The sequence below is a fragment of the Eublepharis macularius genome, chromosome 2 (assembly GCF_028583425.1).
Source record: "Eublepharis macularius isolate TG4126 chromosome 2, MPM_Emac_v1.0, whole genome shotgun sequence".
NCBI lineage: Eukaryota > Metazoa > Chordata > Lepidosauria > Squamata > Eublepharidae > Eublepharis > Eublepharis macularius.
The window spans coordinates 95,619,227-95,635,681 of NC_072791.1; the positions used below are offsets into that span (position 1 = coordinate 95,619,227).

General features: G+C 41.7%; 1 protein-coding gene across 3 annotated transcripts in view; it reads left to right on the top strand.

Annotated features, from left to right (window-relative positions):
• SHANK2 (SH3 and multiple ankyrin repeat domains 2) overlaps positions 1-16,455 on the top strand; it is an 829,172-nt gene that overhangs the window by 548,595 nt on the left and 264,122 nt on the right. For all 3 annotated transcript variants that reach the window (XM_054971067.1, XM_054971065.1, XM_054971068.1), the window contains 2 exons: positions 11,220-11,302; positions 12,806-12,930. In XM_054971067.1, the coding sequence (XP_054827042.1) occupies positions 11,220-11,302; positions 12,806-12,930 (208 nt within the window). The remainder of the gene's footprint in view (positions 1-11,219; positions 11,303-12,805; positions 12,931-16,455) is intronic.

Consider the following 16,455-nt stretch of genomic DNA (forward strand, 5'->3'; position numbering starts at 1 on the left):
CAAGGAAGTTCAGAAAGTTATCATTAAAAGATGTTTTACCCCTCTTGGAAAACCACTGTTGGTTTGTTACTGCAGATTTAAAGTACACTTACTTTCACGTCCTAATAAATTTTTCTTACAGAAAATATCACCGTTTTCAATGCGGTTCTGAAAGATACCAATAGAAGGTCCTTCCTATCGGTCTCTCCTCTGCTCCTCAGATGTTCATCAAGGTTATGGCAGTAGTAGTGGGCCACCTCAGGGAGAAGGGATACACCATATTACCCTATCTGTATGACTGGTTTATTGTGGGCCAGTCCAAAGCGACTGTCTCTCATCACACCTCATTAGTACTGTCAATCCTCCAACAATTGGGTCTGAGAGTCAATTTGGAGAAGTCTTCCTTGGTTCCACAACAGAAGGTAACATTTGTAGGAGCAGTGTTGGACTCCCCAATAGCTTGGGTTTTTGCCACCAAGGAATGTATAACTTGGTTCCAAGTCACTCTGAACAAGGTGCGCTCTTTTAGACATCAAAGCACAAGGGAAATTCAAAAACGGTTAGGTTTTATGGCCTCTCTGACATTTATAGTCTCGTTTGCGAGACTTCAGCTCCAGCTGTTATAAAACTGGTTTGTCAGGGTATTTCATCCGCACTACCAGAACCCATTAAGCGGTTCTGGGTTCCAAGGATTATTCACAAAACCCTATCATGGTGGAATGATGAATGAAACCTAACAGTAGAGACCCCCTTCAGCGTCAGCCCCATTCACCTCTTCTTCTACACAGATGCTTCCCTGTCGGGGTGGCGGGGTTACTCTGGGAGACAATTAGGTGAACAGCCTTTGGTCTCAACGCGAGTCAAAGTTTCACATCAACCTTCTGGAACTAAGGGCTATCCAATTTGCCCTAAAAGCCTTCCACCACCTTGTCAGTGGCAAGGATGTTCAGATCTGCACAGACAACACAACTGCAATGCATTATCTGAACAAGTAGTGGGGCACGGTCTCTCTGTCCCTCTCCCTGGAATCTGCCCTGATTTGGGAATGGGCAATCCAACATCAGGTTTCCCTCACAGCCATCCACATCGCTGGGGAGGACAACACTCTGGAAGATGCCTTGAGTTGGTCCAAGGATCTCAATTACGAATGGTCCATCCATATGGACTTCCTTTAACTCTTGTTCTGAAACTGGGGGTTTCCAACTATAGACCTCTTTGCTACCACACTTAACAAGAAGGGTCCCCAATATTGCTTTCAAGCAGGCAAAGGGAAGTCCTCTCTAGGAGATGCTTTCCAAATCTCTTGGTCAGGCAGTCTGCTGTATGCCTTCCCTCCTCTCCCTCTCATTACTTTAACACTTAGCAAAATAAGGGAGAAGACATCAGTGATTGTAATCACTCCTCATTGGCCAAGATAGGCTTGGTTCTCCACCCTGTCCAGAATGTCACAGGGAAGGACATATCGGTTTCCGCTGTCACCAACCCTTCTTCTGGACAACGTGGTTCTTTCCCGCCATATAGACACTCTGAAGCTGACAGCTTGGTTAGTATCCCCTCCAGATTAGAGTTCTCTTCCCTGATCAGAAACATAATTTTACAGGCTAGAAAGCCTTCTACCCGATACTCTGGGAAGTGGAAATGTTTCTCCCTTTGAGCAGTTCAACAGGGCTTAGGCCCTTCTTTGACTCCCTTGTCATCTGTCTTAGACTATCTGGTCCAGTTAAGAACCAGGGACTCTCTAACTCCTCTGTGAAAGTCCATCTGGCAGCCATCTCGGCCTATCATGAGGGAATGAACGATAGGTCTTTGTTCTCCCAACCAGAATGCAAGTCTTTCCTTAAAGGCTTGGCTAATGTTTACCCTCCTGTGTCCAAACCCATTCCTCAGTGGAACCTGTCTTTGGTTTTAACAACTCTCATGCATAAGCCTTTCGAGCCATTTGCTACTTGTTCTCACAAATTTCTGACAGCTAAGATGGCTTGCTTAGTGGCCATTACATCAGCCAGGAGGGTGAGTGAACTGGAAGCCCTGAGGTATGATCCACCTTTCCTTAGAATGTTTGCAGACAAGGTAGTTCTCCATCCCAGCCTCCAGTTCCTTCTTGAGGTGGTCTCCGCTTTTCACCTCAACCAGGACATTACTCTACCAGTGTTTTGTCCTTCACCTTCTACAGAAGCTGACAGGTTCCTACAGAGCCGTATCTTGGGTTGCCAGCACCCGGGGCATCTCAAATCTGGAGGCACCCCTGCCCCTCTGAGCACGCATGAAGCATGCGCGCATTCCCAGAAGTGCGTGATGATGTCACTTCTGTGATGTCATCCTGCAGGGAGCCCCTGGGAGCAAGTCACTTGCGCTGCCGCTGGAGGGCTGTGAGCGCATGGCCAGCTAGCCGCCCCATCAGCGCTGCAGGTGCACGGCGTGAGTGGCCTCCCAGCCCTCCCATGCCACCATCCACACCACTGCTGGAGGACCATGAGTGCATGGCATGCTGGCTGCCCTGTCAGCATGGCAGGTGCCCAGCTTGGCACGGGCAGCCTCTCAGCCCTCTCGTGCTGCCGCCTGTCCTGCTGCTGGAGGGCTGGGAGCACGCGCTCCTGGCCAGCAGCCGCTCTGGCGCCCTCTGTTTGACAGTGCCCATGTCAGGCGACCCCCCGCTGCCCCCCCATAGATCCTGGGCTCCTACACACATTGGACATCAAGCTTGCTCTGTGTTTTTACCTAGACAGGACTCTTACCTTCGGAAAGGACCCTAATATATTTGTTTCCTTCAAAGGAACTAAAAAGGACAGAAAGCCACTACTCAAACCTTCTCCAACTGGTTGGTGTGGCTTATTAGAGAGTGTTATGGATAATCCAGACAGGCTTGCCCTTTGAACATCAGGGCACACTCGACAAAGGGCCAGTTGATTTCGTCAGTGTTTAGTTTGAGCATTCCACTTGTGGACTTATGCAAAGCAGCCACCTGGTCGACTCTGTCCACCTTTATTAAACACTATGCAATTGACAGACTCCAGACAGGATGCTACAGTTGACAAGGCTGTCCTGAAGAGTCTTTTTTTATGATGATGAGCAACACGCCCACCTCTTGGGGAAGTTAGCTCGCTACTCTTCCACGTGGGGCTGCACAGAAGACATGACAATGAAAACAGGGTTGCACCTACCTGTAACTGTTGTTCATCGAGTGTCCTGTGCAGGCACACATCCCTCCTTTCTTTCACCACCGTGTGTTCTTTAAATATACTAATCTGTCCTTTTTCACTGGTGGCTTAGTGAACTGAGGGAGGGATCTGCTCACCCTGCCTTTTATAGCCGCTCCCACTCAAAAAGTGTGTGAAAAGGCCAGATGAGTGTCTCGCGCCTTTTGGAGCTTTAATACATCCGCGGCTGGCCTGTGCATGCGCAGTTCCCATGCCTGCACAGAAGAACACTCGATGAACATCAGTTACAGGTAGATGCAACCCTGTTTTGTTCTCTATGAGATAGTTGAATGAGATAGGTGGGGTCATGCTGTCTGTGTAAAGAGTATCTCAGAGTTTACTACAATCAGAGGGAAGAAGAGAGAGCATGTTTTGGAAATTGGAAGGCTTCTCCTTCTAGTTTCATGCTCCCTTAAGAAGTAGCTATAAACCTGTCTTTAGACCAGAATCACTTTTGACTAATGGGTCTCAGTGAAGTGAAATGATCTTTATGTCTTCAGAGGTATATATGAGAATTGAACCATAGACCTTGTACACAAAAATTATGTGCTCTTCCACAGAACTTCAATTTCATTCCTGTTCTTCTCTGAGCTAGGCTGGTTACCAACTCTGAGTAGGGAAATTCCTCCCTCCAAAACAGCCATTTTCTGCAAGGGAACTGCTTACTGGGCCTGGAGATTGATTGTAATTCTGGGAGCTCTGCAGCCACCACTAGCAGGTTGGCAACCCTTTTAGGCTGACATGTGGGTGCTGCCATATGAATTATTTGATCTGAGTTCAATACTGCTTTGGAAGGGTTTTTTTCCTGCTTCCCCATGTACTTCCCCATGTACTTATTCATGTACTTCCTTGACTCTTGGCTTTTCTATGACCTTTCTCAAACCTGATCTTTCTCAAAGCTCTTCAGTTTTGGGCAAGATCACAGCAAAGCCTGGGGGCAGGGAGCTGTAGTATGGTTGGAAAAGTTCAGATTTTTCTGGCCCCACCCACCCATTTTCTCTTCAGTAGTCATTTCCTCTCCCTACTGCACACTTTTGTTCTTTTTTCTTTTAATCAGCAATTAATAACATTATATCAATATACTGTTATACCAAAATATGCATCAGGTTCTCTGAATTTCCAGCTTTCATTTAAAAAAGTAAATCTCTAACAACAACAACAACAACATTCGATTTATAATACCGCCCTTCAGGACAACTTAATGCCCGTTCAGAGTGGTTTATAATGACAAAGTATGTCATTATTATCCCCACAACAAACACCCTGTGAGGAGGGTGGGGCTGAGAGAGCTCCAGAGAACTGTGACTAGCCCAAGGTCACTCAGCTGGCTTCAAGTGGAGGAGTGGGGAATCAAACCTGGCTCTCCAGATTAGAGTCCCGTGCTCTTAACCACTACACCAAACTGGCTCTCTAGCCCCTTTCCTTATGCAGATATATGGAAAAAAGCATATCTCCCCAATGAAATGGGCTGGGGACTTACTTTTTCAAAAAAAATAAAACGCTGGAACTCAGAGAACCTGATGCATTTTCAGTATAATGATATATTGTTATAATTCTATCAAATAATTGATTTAAAAACGACCGGGGAAACTTGCTATGTAGAAGCCCCATTACCTGAGTGCTGTATTAGCAGCCACAGCAGCAACAGAGAAACTATACAAGTAGGGTTTCCAGGTCCCCTTACCCTCCAGGTGGGAGGCAGGAGATCTGGCACTCGCCTTTTTTGATGCACGCGCTCCCAGGTTATGCAATGATCGCTTCCGGGAAGCGATGTCATCATGCAGGCCTCGTGGTGCCCCAGGAGTGCTCCAGTGCTCTGCACCCAGCTGATTTCAGCCCGTTTGGCTTCTGCAGATGACCACTGTGGTCAAATAGGCTTCATACAGGGCTTCTGAAGATGACTACAGTAGTCAAGTAGGTTCATACAGGAATTGCTGATCTTTCAGGTATGCTAGTCCCAAAACTATATAGAGCTTTAAAGGTCAATGACAGCACCTTGAATTGTACCTGGAAACACATTGGGAACCAGTGTAGACAGGCCAAAAAAAGAGTGATATGCTGCCTATGACCCACTCCAATCAAAATCCTGGCTGCAGCATTCTGCAACAATCGAAGTTTTTGAACACTTGTCAAGAGCAGCTCTACACAGTGTGCATTGCTGTAATCTAAATTTGATGTGACCAGGGCATGCATCACAGTGGCCAGATCTTTTCTGCCTGGGAAAGCCACAGCTAGCTAACAAGTTGAAGCTGGTAAAAGCACACATGGCCACAGCTGACACACCTATCCAGTGGTGGGCCTGGGTCCAAGAGCTCCCAGAAACTACAGATGTGTCCCATCAAGAGGAATGCAACCCCATCCAGAATGGGTGACGCCTTAAATCCTGGGTCATACCTTCCAGTCACCAGCAGCGTGCATGTCTTGTCAGGATTAAGCTTCACTTTATTAGCCCACAACCACTCTCAAACTGCCTCCATGCACCTGGTTGGAGTTTCTGCAGCCTCCCTGGGATCAGCTGGAAGCATGAGATACAACACTGTCATCCACATATTGATGATAACTCAGTCCAAACATCCAGATGACATCACCCAGCAATTTCATGTTGATGGAACATAGGGTATAAGATGGAGCTTTCTAGGACTCCACAGGCAAAAGGCCAAGGGATTGAGGAGTAGTTTCCCAGCACCACCTTCTGAAACTTTCCCTTCCACTAGGACCAGAACACCAGAAAATGGTGCCTCCCAATTCCATCCCAGGCAGGCGGTCTAAAAAGATACCATGACTGAGAGTATCAAAAGCTGCTGAGAGGTCCAGGAGAATCAACAGAGTTGCTTCTCCAACATCCATTTAATCACCTTGCTCAAAAATGGAACATTTGAGACGGTTTGATAGTTATTAAGATCTCCGGAGTCCAGGGCAAACATATTTAGAAATGGGTGCACCACAGCCTGTTTCAAGGCTGTGGTGACCACCCACTCATGCAAGGAAGCATTAAGTACCTCTCAGACACAGCCAGCCAGCCCTCAGGGCAAATTTAAGGGTCATACAAGCAGGAGGTTGGCCTCAGACTTCCGATGATCCTGTCCACTTCCTCAGACTGAATAAACTGAAAAGTATCTCAAACATCTGGACGAGTCAGCATCTTGGCACTATCTGATCCTGTCACTGCTAATGTACAGTTCAAGTTGGTATGGATTTGAGACTTTTCATCTGTAAAGTATTGAGCAAACTGGTCTCAGTGGGCCATTGAGCAGGTCAGATCACTACAGGCCTCTGAACACCCAGAACTGCTCCACTGGCCTACACTGTACAGACACAACGGTGGTAGAAAAGTGCAGGGTTTTTTCCTGCCATCACTGCCAAGGTGTACACTTTAAAATGACCTTTCACTCATGTCTTGTCAGATTCTTCCAGAGTCTTTGTTCACTGCCCCTCTAGCCATCTCTCCCTTTTCATCGACTGCAGCTCCTTAAACCAAGGGATTGTCTGAGCTCTAATACTTGAAAGAGGGTGCCTGGGACCAATTGGATCATTTCCTCATTCCAGGGGTCAACCAGGGCATTGACAGAAGCACCAGCTATAACAACAGGAAAATCCCAATGAGCTGTCAGAAAGTCATTTGAATCCATCTTGCTCTGGGAGCAGGTCATTTTAATAGATCCCATACTCCTGCAGAGTGTTAGTATTCTTTTAAGTCTAGACCCAAGCAAACAGTGATCTGACAAAGGAACCATCATCACATTCTCCACCCTCAGATTGCATTCATCCCACCAAGAACAAAATGCCAGATCAAGAGAGTGACTGCATAGTGTATAGGATCAGTTATTTTTATTTTATTTATTTATAGTCCACCTTTCTTACTGAAACTAAAGGCAGATTACACTGCGGAGTCAATTAGATCAACAGCTGGGACATTCAATAAACAATACAGTATGGTATGGGTTGCAGAAATTTGAGAACAAGGAGAAATCTAATACAGAATTGAAACAATGTAAGCAATTTAACACTACATGTTAAACAATGTAGAAACTACCCAATAGGAGCATATTTGCAGCAACAGTATAGGCTACAGTCCCTCTCCCTTTACCAAAGCATCTCTCTGAACCATTTCCTTACAGTGCAGCCCTCTTACCTGTGTAAAAAAGCCTTCCTGAATAATTTGTTATAGATCCAGAGGAGTTAGCCATGTTAGTCTGTAGTAGCAAAATAATAAAGAATCATTTCTGTTTGCATAGTTTGCAGAAAGCCAGGAGAGTGGGAGCTTTCTCGCCTGTTTTGTGAGCTGCCATTATGACATAATCAAAGGATGCACGTCCTATGCATGAAAATGATTGTGGAAATTGAATTGAAGCTCCAATAATAAACGTTTCTTTAAAAATCATTCAGGGACAGAGTAAACAGAAGATGCAGGCAAAGGCTCATAGATATCTCCAGTGGTGATTGGTGGGACTGCTGTAATATTGCTAACTGCTCTACCAAAAAGAATGAGAATCTAAGGAAAGAGAGGAGTGCTCCAGAGACAGTGTGATATGGGGGGGAAGTGTTAAGAAATTAACAGCGGAAGAGCAGCACAGAGCAATGGAAGAATGATTCAGATGACATAGGGGAGAAACCCAAGGGACAAAGTGCTTAGCGAAGTGCAGAGGAAACAGACTCTCTTCCAAAAAAATTACAAAGTATTCCCCATGTGAAGAGATGATATATTTGGGTTGGACTGGCCTGTCATCAATATGCATATAATTGTTGATTCTAACTTGCACTTCCAATGGATTCCAGAGAGGCTGTAAAAACCATGAACTGGTGCCTGGTGGCATTTTTGGCTAACAAGCTGAAACATAAACCTGGTGAAACAGAGGTGCTATTGGTGGAAGGAAAAACTGACCCAGGAATTGAGGTGTCTCTTGTTCAGAATAGGGTTGCATTCCTCCTAAAGAAGCATGGCCATAGCTTGGGGATCCCAGTAGATAAGCAGGTGGTGGCAGTGGTCAGTACTCAGGAACACTCGTACATTCCTAGGTAGCATCTATATTAGAGTACTGCTTTGTACTCTACATGAGTCTGTCCTTGACAAGTATTTGGAAACTACAATTGGTACAGAATGTTACAACCAGAATTCTGACTTGAGCGGGTTGTAGAGATCATATCACTCCAGTGTTGTTCCACCTATATTGGCTCCCAGTGTTCTTCTGAGCTCAAGTTAAGGTGCTGATGTTGACCTTTAAAGCCCAATACAGTTTGAGACCAGCATATCTTAAAGACCTCCTGCTCCCATATGAACCTACCCAACTGGAGCCCCTGTTTCTGGTTTCTCTGCCATCTAAGGTTATATGGGTATAGGGTTGCAAACTGAGCTCCAAGTTGGAGGTCTATGAATCCAGAAGTGATGTTGCTGCAAAGTGGCACCACTCTAGGATTTTCTCCAATCTTTATGTTAAAAGCCATAGAGATTAGGGAAATTCCTAGAGCATTGGTACCTTATTGGTGATATCACTTCCAGGTGCCAGAGACGTTATGCAATGCCACTACATCATTTCCCTCCTGATGCTCCATTGAGTGCTGGTAGGTGACAGGGATTGCTGGTGGGGAGTTGTGTGCTATACTGCTGCTATAAGCAGGTAAATGTCAACTCTAGACAGGTGGCAACCCAAGAACAGCCTTCTGTTGTGGCACCCACAGTATAGAATTCCCTCCCAAGGGAGATCCATTTTTCCTCCTCTATCACTATCTTCTGTTGGCTGATGGAGACTTTTCTGTTTTGTTGGACATCCTTTCAGTTACCCTCCCTGACCCTCTTTCCCGTGTATATGTATGTGTGTCTGTGTTTTTGTTTGAATTGTGTTTATTGATTTATACATATGCATTTGAAATTTTGTTTGAATGGTTTAACTGTCCACTGCCTTGAGGACCCTGAGTGGAAAGATGTCATAATTTTTTTAAACCAACAAATAAAGATTGAGGAAGAATAATATCCCTCAGCTTTAGTGGCAGCCTCAGGGCTCTCATTTACTTATATGTGTGTTTCAATTTTCTATCATGGATATAACGTACTGGGTTCTGGAAATAATCTGCTTTCACTATTCACCAGACTGCTGTGGTTGGGCTAGGACTGGGGATCCTCAGGTTCAAATCCCCACTCAGGGTCTCACCACATGAGACAAAATACACTCAAATTACATGGGTAATTCAAGTGTATTTTGTAATTTGAGAGTATTTGAATGTAATTCGAGTGTAATTCAAGTGTATTTCATCTTGTGTGGTTTGATCCTCTGCATTGACTCTCCCTGGGTGACTATTGTGCTGATTGTGTTGTCTCACTTGCCTGTTTCACGGGCTTGATCTGAGGTTAAACAGGGGGAACCATGTAAGTTATCCAGAGGAATAATGGAATAATTTTTTAAAAAAAACTCTACCTAAACTTTATTTTGTGGGACTTGTACTAGAGCAGGGAGTTGGAAGAAGAAAAACTTAACACATCTCTTTCTGACCTTCAATATCAGTTTAAATCCAATTGTACGTAAATCTTATTGACATCAATCAGGAACAAGAGGAAGGAAAGCCTGGCCCTATCTACCAGCCAGAGGACCAACAGTTTCTGGCAATTTGCCCCTGTTCTCTGTCAGAGAAAGTCCCATTATAACTGCCAACTGCTGTCTGGATTTCTGCCAAAGGGTACTGGCTATTTTTGGTCCAGTTGTTGAATGTTTGGGAAACATTCATTATTTCTTTCCCCCTTTCACTTATGAAATTGGTTATCTTATACCAGTATTTCCATTTTAAAATAAGATGTGTGAATGGGTACAGGATTGCAACTTTAGCTGATTAGTTTTGTGAGTCCTAATGGCATTAAATGTTTTTGCAGCATGAATTTCAGCATTTTCTTTAAATTGTCTGCTTAGATTATTTCTGTGGTAAATGCATACCTTGCTTGTGTCCCATCATTGCTAAAGCAATGGTTTTATGCTACTACACTACCATATTTTGTAGCTTTATAAAAATAATATATCTTAATAGGTAACAGTTTGTGCCAGAGAGCTGTGTACCAATGAGTTTTAAAAATGTGTTTCAAAATAAATAACTATAATAATATTTGATCTATATATAATTTTTTACAAAATTGAAGTAGCTGGGAAAAAATTTGTCTTACAATTTATGATGTTTGTTAAATTAAATCAATTCTATGAGTAACTGGTTTTTAAAACATAAAAATCTTCAATGCAAGATTCATTGTCAAAGAAATTTTAAGAAACTGCCTTTTTAAAAGAGAATCCAATATTTGTAGTTTAAAGCAACCTGCTCATTAGCATTTCATTGAGGTAGCTTTCAGGAAGGCACAAAAAAAATTATGGAAAAAGGTGCTCATGAACATCCTTGCCTTGTTACTATTTAAATTATGCAGATTCTTGATGCTGTGAAAATTTGTGCTGATGACGCCAAGGCAGCTGCACGTTGTTAGCATTGTAGGCTGTCAGATGATCATGTGGGATTCTTGCAGCATGCAACACTCAATAGGATTGAAAAAGGGCTTTTGATGCAAGGCATAGCTTCTGAATATATTTGTGCCTTTTAGCTACTTAACACAGCAAACAGATCTAACTTTAAAATTTTAAAATGCTGCCTCATTTTTCTTCTGGTTGGTTTCATTTTGGCTTCACTAGAAGATGCATCTGGTATATCCACGATTGAGGAGTTTTTTAATTCTGTCATTCAGTTCACTTTCTTTTCTTTTTAGACTCCTAGCTAGCACACAGATGACATGATCACACATTTGTTCAGCTATCACCATGCATGGTTTCTTCCTCTGCTTTCTCGGCATTATTCCTTCTGTTAAGTTGCACTGTCATGTTCTCCCTTGCCATTAAGCCTTGTCTTTGTCTCCTTCCTTCTTCTGTTGTTTGCTGTTATATTTTCCCCATGTTTGGTTACCGCAATATTATTTGATTAACTGGCTGTGATGATGATGAACCTACACACTGGAGGAGCAGCTACTACAGTGGTGATGAAGGGATGTAATAATGGTCGCTATCCTCGGAATTCTCTCTACAGTGACTGCATTATAGAAGAAAAGGCAGTGGTCCTGCAGAAAAAAGACAATGAAGGATTTGGGTTTGTGCTCAGAGGGGCCAAAGGTATGTAGCTTTTATATATCTATGTGATTAGGTTAATGCCTATGTAAAAATGGTATGCATTCTGAAAATAAACAGGAATTATTCTTGATGCATTCGGTTGCTAGACAACAGTGCTCTCTCAGTGCAGCAGTACTGACATGGATTTTACTGGTTTCTGATTGAGCAGTTTTGAGGGGTGTGTGTATGTATTTCTCTCTGTGTGTATGTATTTTAATACTGAAAATAGAACAGATCTGTACAGTAATTCTAAGAGAAGTTTGCTTAGAAATTTCCTGTGCAGTACTGCTTACTTCAGCCAAACTGTAAGCATCCTGGAAGAAAAATAACAAAATTGTTGCATTTGAAGTATTAATCTATTAAAATCAATTGCCAAGAGATGTATCATGCTGGTATCTTGCTTAGAATAGGTTTGTGGCTTGTTAACTGAAACTGCTGCAGTATTAGTATGAAAACTGATCGTTTTTATACCTTCAGAAGCTGCATGTATGTTGAATGGCCTTTAGTATGTGTTCTGTCTTAGGGCTGCTTTGCTTCATGTGTTAAAAAGTGCCAAAGCTTTTCTCATGTCAAAACCTACTTCAGTAGATTTTTGTAATGAATAAATGTATATTTATTGTTTGGGGTATCATTCTTTATGTATTTCATTTTAAAAAGTGGTGGTATATCCCAATTCATGACACTAACACCCCTCTGTTGCTGATGGGCTTTCCCTTATGCTGCCTGGCTTCAAGGGCTAGCCCATACATGCTCATAGAAGATTCTCTATACCCTTCCTCTGAAATACCATTTTATTATTACTCACTAGAATGGTGAACACCTATTGGGTTTCCCCAGCTATATAACTATGTCTGATTAACCCTTCTGGCTAAAAGCATGTTTGGTGGGGTCTTCTGGAAACCCAGTGACTTCATCACTGTGTCAGTCAGCTGGCGCTGAGCTATCTATGCAGCAATCAGAGGCTAGTCCCTTTTTATATATGCTAGTTTCACAAGGACTTCCTCAGCTCTTTAGGCAGAATATCCAACTGCCACATATCTAAGTATGTGCCTATCTTTTAATGTAATAGGGGTCTGTCATTTTTTCAGAATCAGTCTCTAAACTGTACATATGTAAGAGCATACAAATAAATATAATAGTTTCATGCTGTTTCTGGTTTTATCTATATAGTTAGATGCATGAAAGTCTGAAAATTTGAAATACCCTGTTTTTTCACACTCCTTACTAACAAGTAGAGCTATAATTTATAACATCAGTTCCTTTCTCATTACATTGTTTACATTATAATTTCTTTTGTTTATGTACCATTTAAAATGCTAAACTTCAGACATTTTCTGACCAGATATTAATTCCAAGAGATGGTTCATATGCAAGAAAAAGAGGAAGTGGTGTTTATTTCATGTTTCTTAGCATGTTTTTGTCTGGCATTAATCATTTTATAAAATTATTTTTCATATTATGCTAATTTATCTTTTATTAATAAAATGGCGCTTGTTATTTCCAAAGCTGATACGCCCATTGAAGAATTCACCCCAACTCCAGCCTTTCCTGCTTTGCAGTACCTGGAATCAGTGGATGAAGGCGGGGTAGCATGGCAAGCTGGCTTGAGAACTGGAGACTTTTTGATTGAGGTAGGAGAATTATGTTTAAAGAAAATAACACTTTCTGTCCTGGAAAAAGCTATGGTCCAGTTAATTTACCAAAGCTTCACTGAAGGCTTAAACTGTTGCTTTTGACTACTGGGTGTCAGCAGTTTAATACTACTCAAGTGTACATTCTATTTTAGGGTACCATTTTAAGTTTGACAAAAATGGTATTAATATAGATTGGTGTAGGACAATGCCTCAAAATGTTACAATTAAAAAGCAACCTCTTTGTAGCCCCCACTCCCCACCCCAGTAAAATTTTGATTTGAGGATACTTGGATGGATCTTAGTTGTCCAAAATAATATGTAAGTAGTCAGATGTAACAATTAGACTTTACAGTCTAGTGGACATGCAGTCACAGGTGTGTCTGGTAGTAGTGACATACTTCTTTTCATACAGATAATATAATCTCTGACTTAGACTCTGTTGTTTCCTGGCCCTGCCTTCATGCCCTTTGCAATGTAGCTTGAGAGAGAGACTTAGAGCATAGATATAAATGTATTTCACCAAGTGGGGAGCAGATTTTCTAGGTATCTGATGCAACTCTTCTGAAACGGTTTGTTTTTTGTGTTTATTAGACTCTATAGTAATTTTGCTTAACAAGGATGTTGGAGATATTCTGCTGGTGAAAATTCTTACATGAAACTATAATTTGGATGGTGTTCCCTTCAGTTTGAAAGAGGTCATCACACATTACTACAATGATGTATTTCTGAACTTGATTTTTATACCATACATCTGATCTATACAAAATGAATTCATGCCATGGGAATGTTATTTTGGTGTTTCATTTGTTCATCTTTTAAGCAATGGTGATGTTGTTTCCTAGATTCCTAATTATAAGATTGGCATTTGTTGAATTTCAGGATGGTGGAGAAGAGTTGAGACATAGGAGACATGGTGTACATGTCTCTTAAGCTGTATAATTACTAATGCAACTTCTGTGTTAATTACATTGGAATAGTGTTAATCTCCCCTCCATTCTTAATAGAAGACCTCTGACATACAGTTAATGGTCTTTCTTGTCTCTTAGTTTTCATATTGTTTGTTAATCTTCTGCATTAAATTAAAAGTTTGAATACTTCCATATCTGGTGTGCCCTTAGCCTATAGTTTTTATCAGGCATCTATCAGAAATAGTCTACTGTAAAATAAAATGTGTTTTAAATGTTTCTTTCAGGATCTAATTCTCTGCATTATTGCTCTTGAAGTTTTGTTCAGTGGTGACTTTTACATTAGCAAATTACTAGCTATTTAGAAGGCTTCCTTGGGGTTATTGTATGGGATTCATAGTTTTATATTAAGATTTTAGATGTTAGGTAGAAAATAAGTCACAAGCCTTTGATCCTAGAACCAGCCAGTACTTACGGCAGGGCATCCCAGTTGGTTCACCAATTCAGTGGTTGTGTTCTAGACAGCTGTTTGAAGTATGTGACTGGCATGACCAGCTGGAATATCTTAATATTACTTTTTTCTTTGAACACCAGCCCTCTGTGCAAAATCACAAAGTTTCTCATGTGACATGTGTAAGCTGCTGTTGAAGAGTCACAAGCTTAAAACTTTCCTGTGTGTGTGGAGCAAGTTGTGTGGTTCTTTGGATTAAGCATGTACTGCTGCAGTAACATTTCTCCAGTGTTGCTAAAAGATGCATAGCACAATGTTTTGTATTGGAGAGAATGGCATAATAGAAGTTAAATGTATTTAGGAGACTTTGAATAGGTGTACATAACTACAACAAAGGTCTTTTGACATAAACAGCTGTTTGTATGCATATGCTAGGATAGATTGATTTAAATCACGCTTCCCATTTTCAAATTCATATATTTCCTGAGCAAGTATGCAAACTAAGTGGTTGCTATAACAATTAAAACATACTGGTTTGCCATCAAATGGAATCCAAAACCTGTTTTATACAGCCCACGTGCATTTGATGCTGCAAAATTATATCTGCTTGGAGACAAGGGATTCATTTAATGCTGTCGGTACATGTGCAGCCTAAAGCAAAGCTTTGTCTCCGGTCCTTTGCACGTTCGTTTGGCAGTAAATTGTTTTGAATGGAATTATTTTTACTTCTAAGTATGAATAAATAGGAATGTGCTGGGGTCCAGAATTCTCCAGATGCAAGGGATAGGAATAACAGGGTGATTCTCCTTGAGATAGAAAGTGACTGTCTATGTTGTCATAAATAGTCATCATCTGGAAACTGAATACACTGCAGAACTTGAGCAGCCGGAGGACATAAAATGTGGGTGCAAGATCATACAAGTGGGCTCGCTGAGATCCTACTGCAATCCAGGGTGTCTCCAGTATTCTGTTTGTAAGCCAGCTTGAGCAAGACACTAATGAGGCAGTGTAAAAATCTCTTAAATAAAATACATTGTGAAATTTGCTAGCACAGGGTGTAGTGATGGCCACCAACTTGGAAAGCTTTAAAAGGGGAGTGGACAAATTCATGGAAGACGGAGCTACCATTGGCTATTAGTCATGATGACTTCTAGGCATGATGGATATCTGTTCCTTCCAATACCAGAGGGAGAATGCCTCTTTATATCAGTTGCTGGGAAGCATGGTCAGGAGGATGCTTTTGCAGTCAGTCATCCTGTTTGTGGGCTTCCTAGAGGCAGCTGGTAGGTCACTCTGTGAACAGAGTGCTGGACTAGATAGGCCTGGTCCAGCATGGCTCTTCCTATGTTTTTATGTTCTTATTGCTAAACCCTCAATCAGTTACAAAGCCCACACTAACTGACTTGCATCCTTAGCCTTCTTTCCACTTGCACTCATCTTTATCCATTACAGTCTTCTGCTGTGGAGCAGGTTTCTGAAGCACTACTTTTCAGCCTATCGAAAGACATTGGTCTTCCATGAGGGAAGTGCTTCACACCAGCAGAGAACTACCTATGTAACAGAAAAGGGCACTGTGTAAGCAGAAACAGGGCTTAGAATCCAATGCACTGTACAATATATAATGCTTAACATAGATGTAGACCTCTCTCTCTCTCTCTCTCTCTCTCTCTCTCTCTCTCTCTCTCTCTCTCTCTCTCTCTTTTTAAAAGAGAGCCAGCTGAAATACAGATTGATCCTGATTCAGTTTTAAAAGATAATTCTTGCATATAAACATGTTAGTATGAAATGCAGATTTTCAGGTAAACCAGGATATTTTTAAAGAGACAATTGCTATAATTTAATTTTTTTCTTTGGAAAATCATTAATTTTTATCCAGCACAAAGCTCTACATGTTACTTAAGCCATCTTTTAAAAAGGAATGTACTAAATAACTAGCTTGCTGAATCCAGAGTTCATTTGTGAAATAAAAAACACCTGCAATATGTTCGCCCCCTAAGGATAATGTAGCTTCCACCCCTCACCCCAATTGATGTTAAGCTTTACTGGCAGTTGTAATGTGGTAGTTAGAGGGCTTGTGTTTTTTCAAAAGTTATATTCATGTTATATACCAGAAAGAGCTATTTTGGAGTAACATAAATTGTTGAGGCATGCATGTACTTTTTGTTG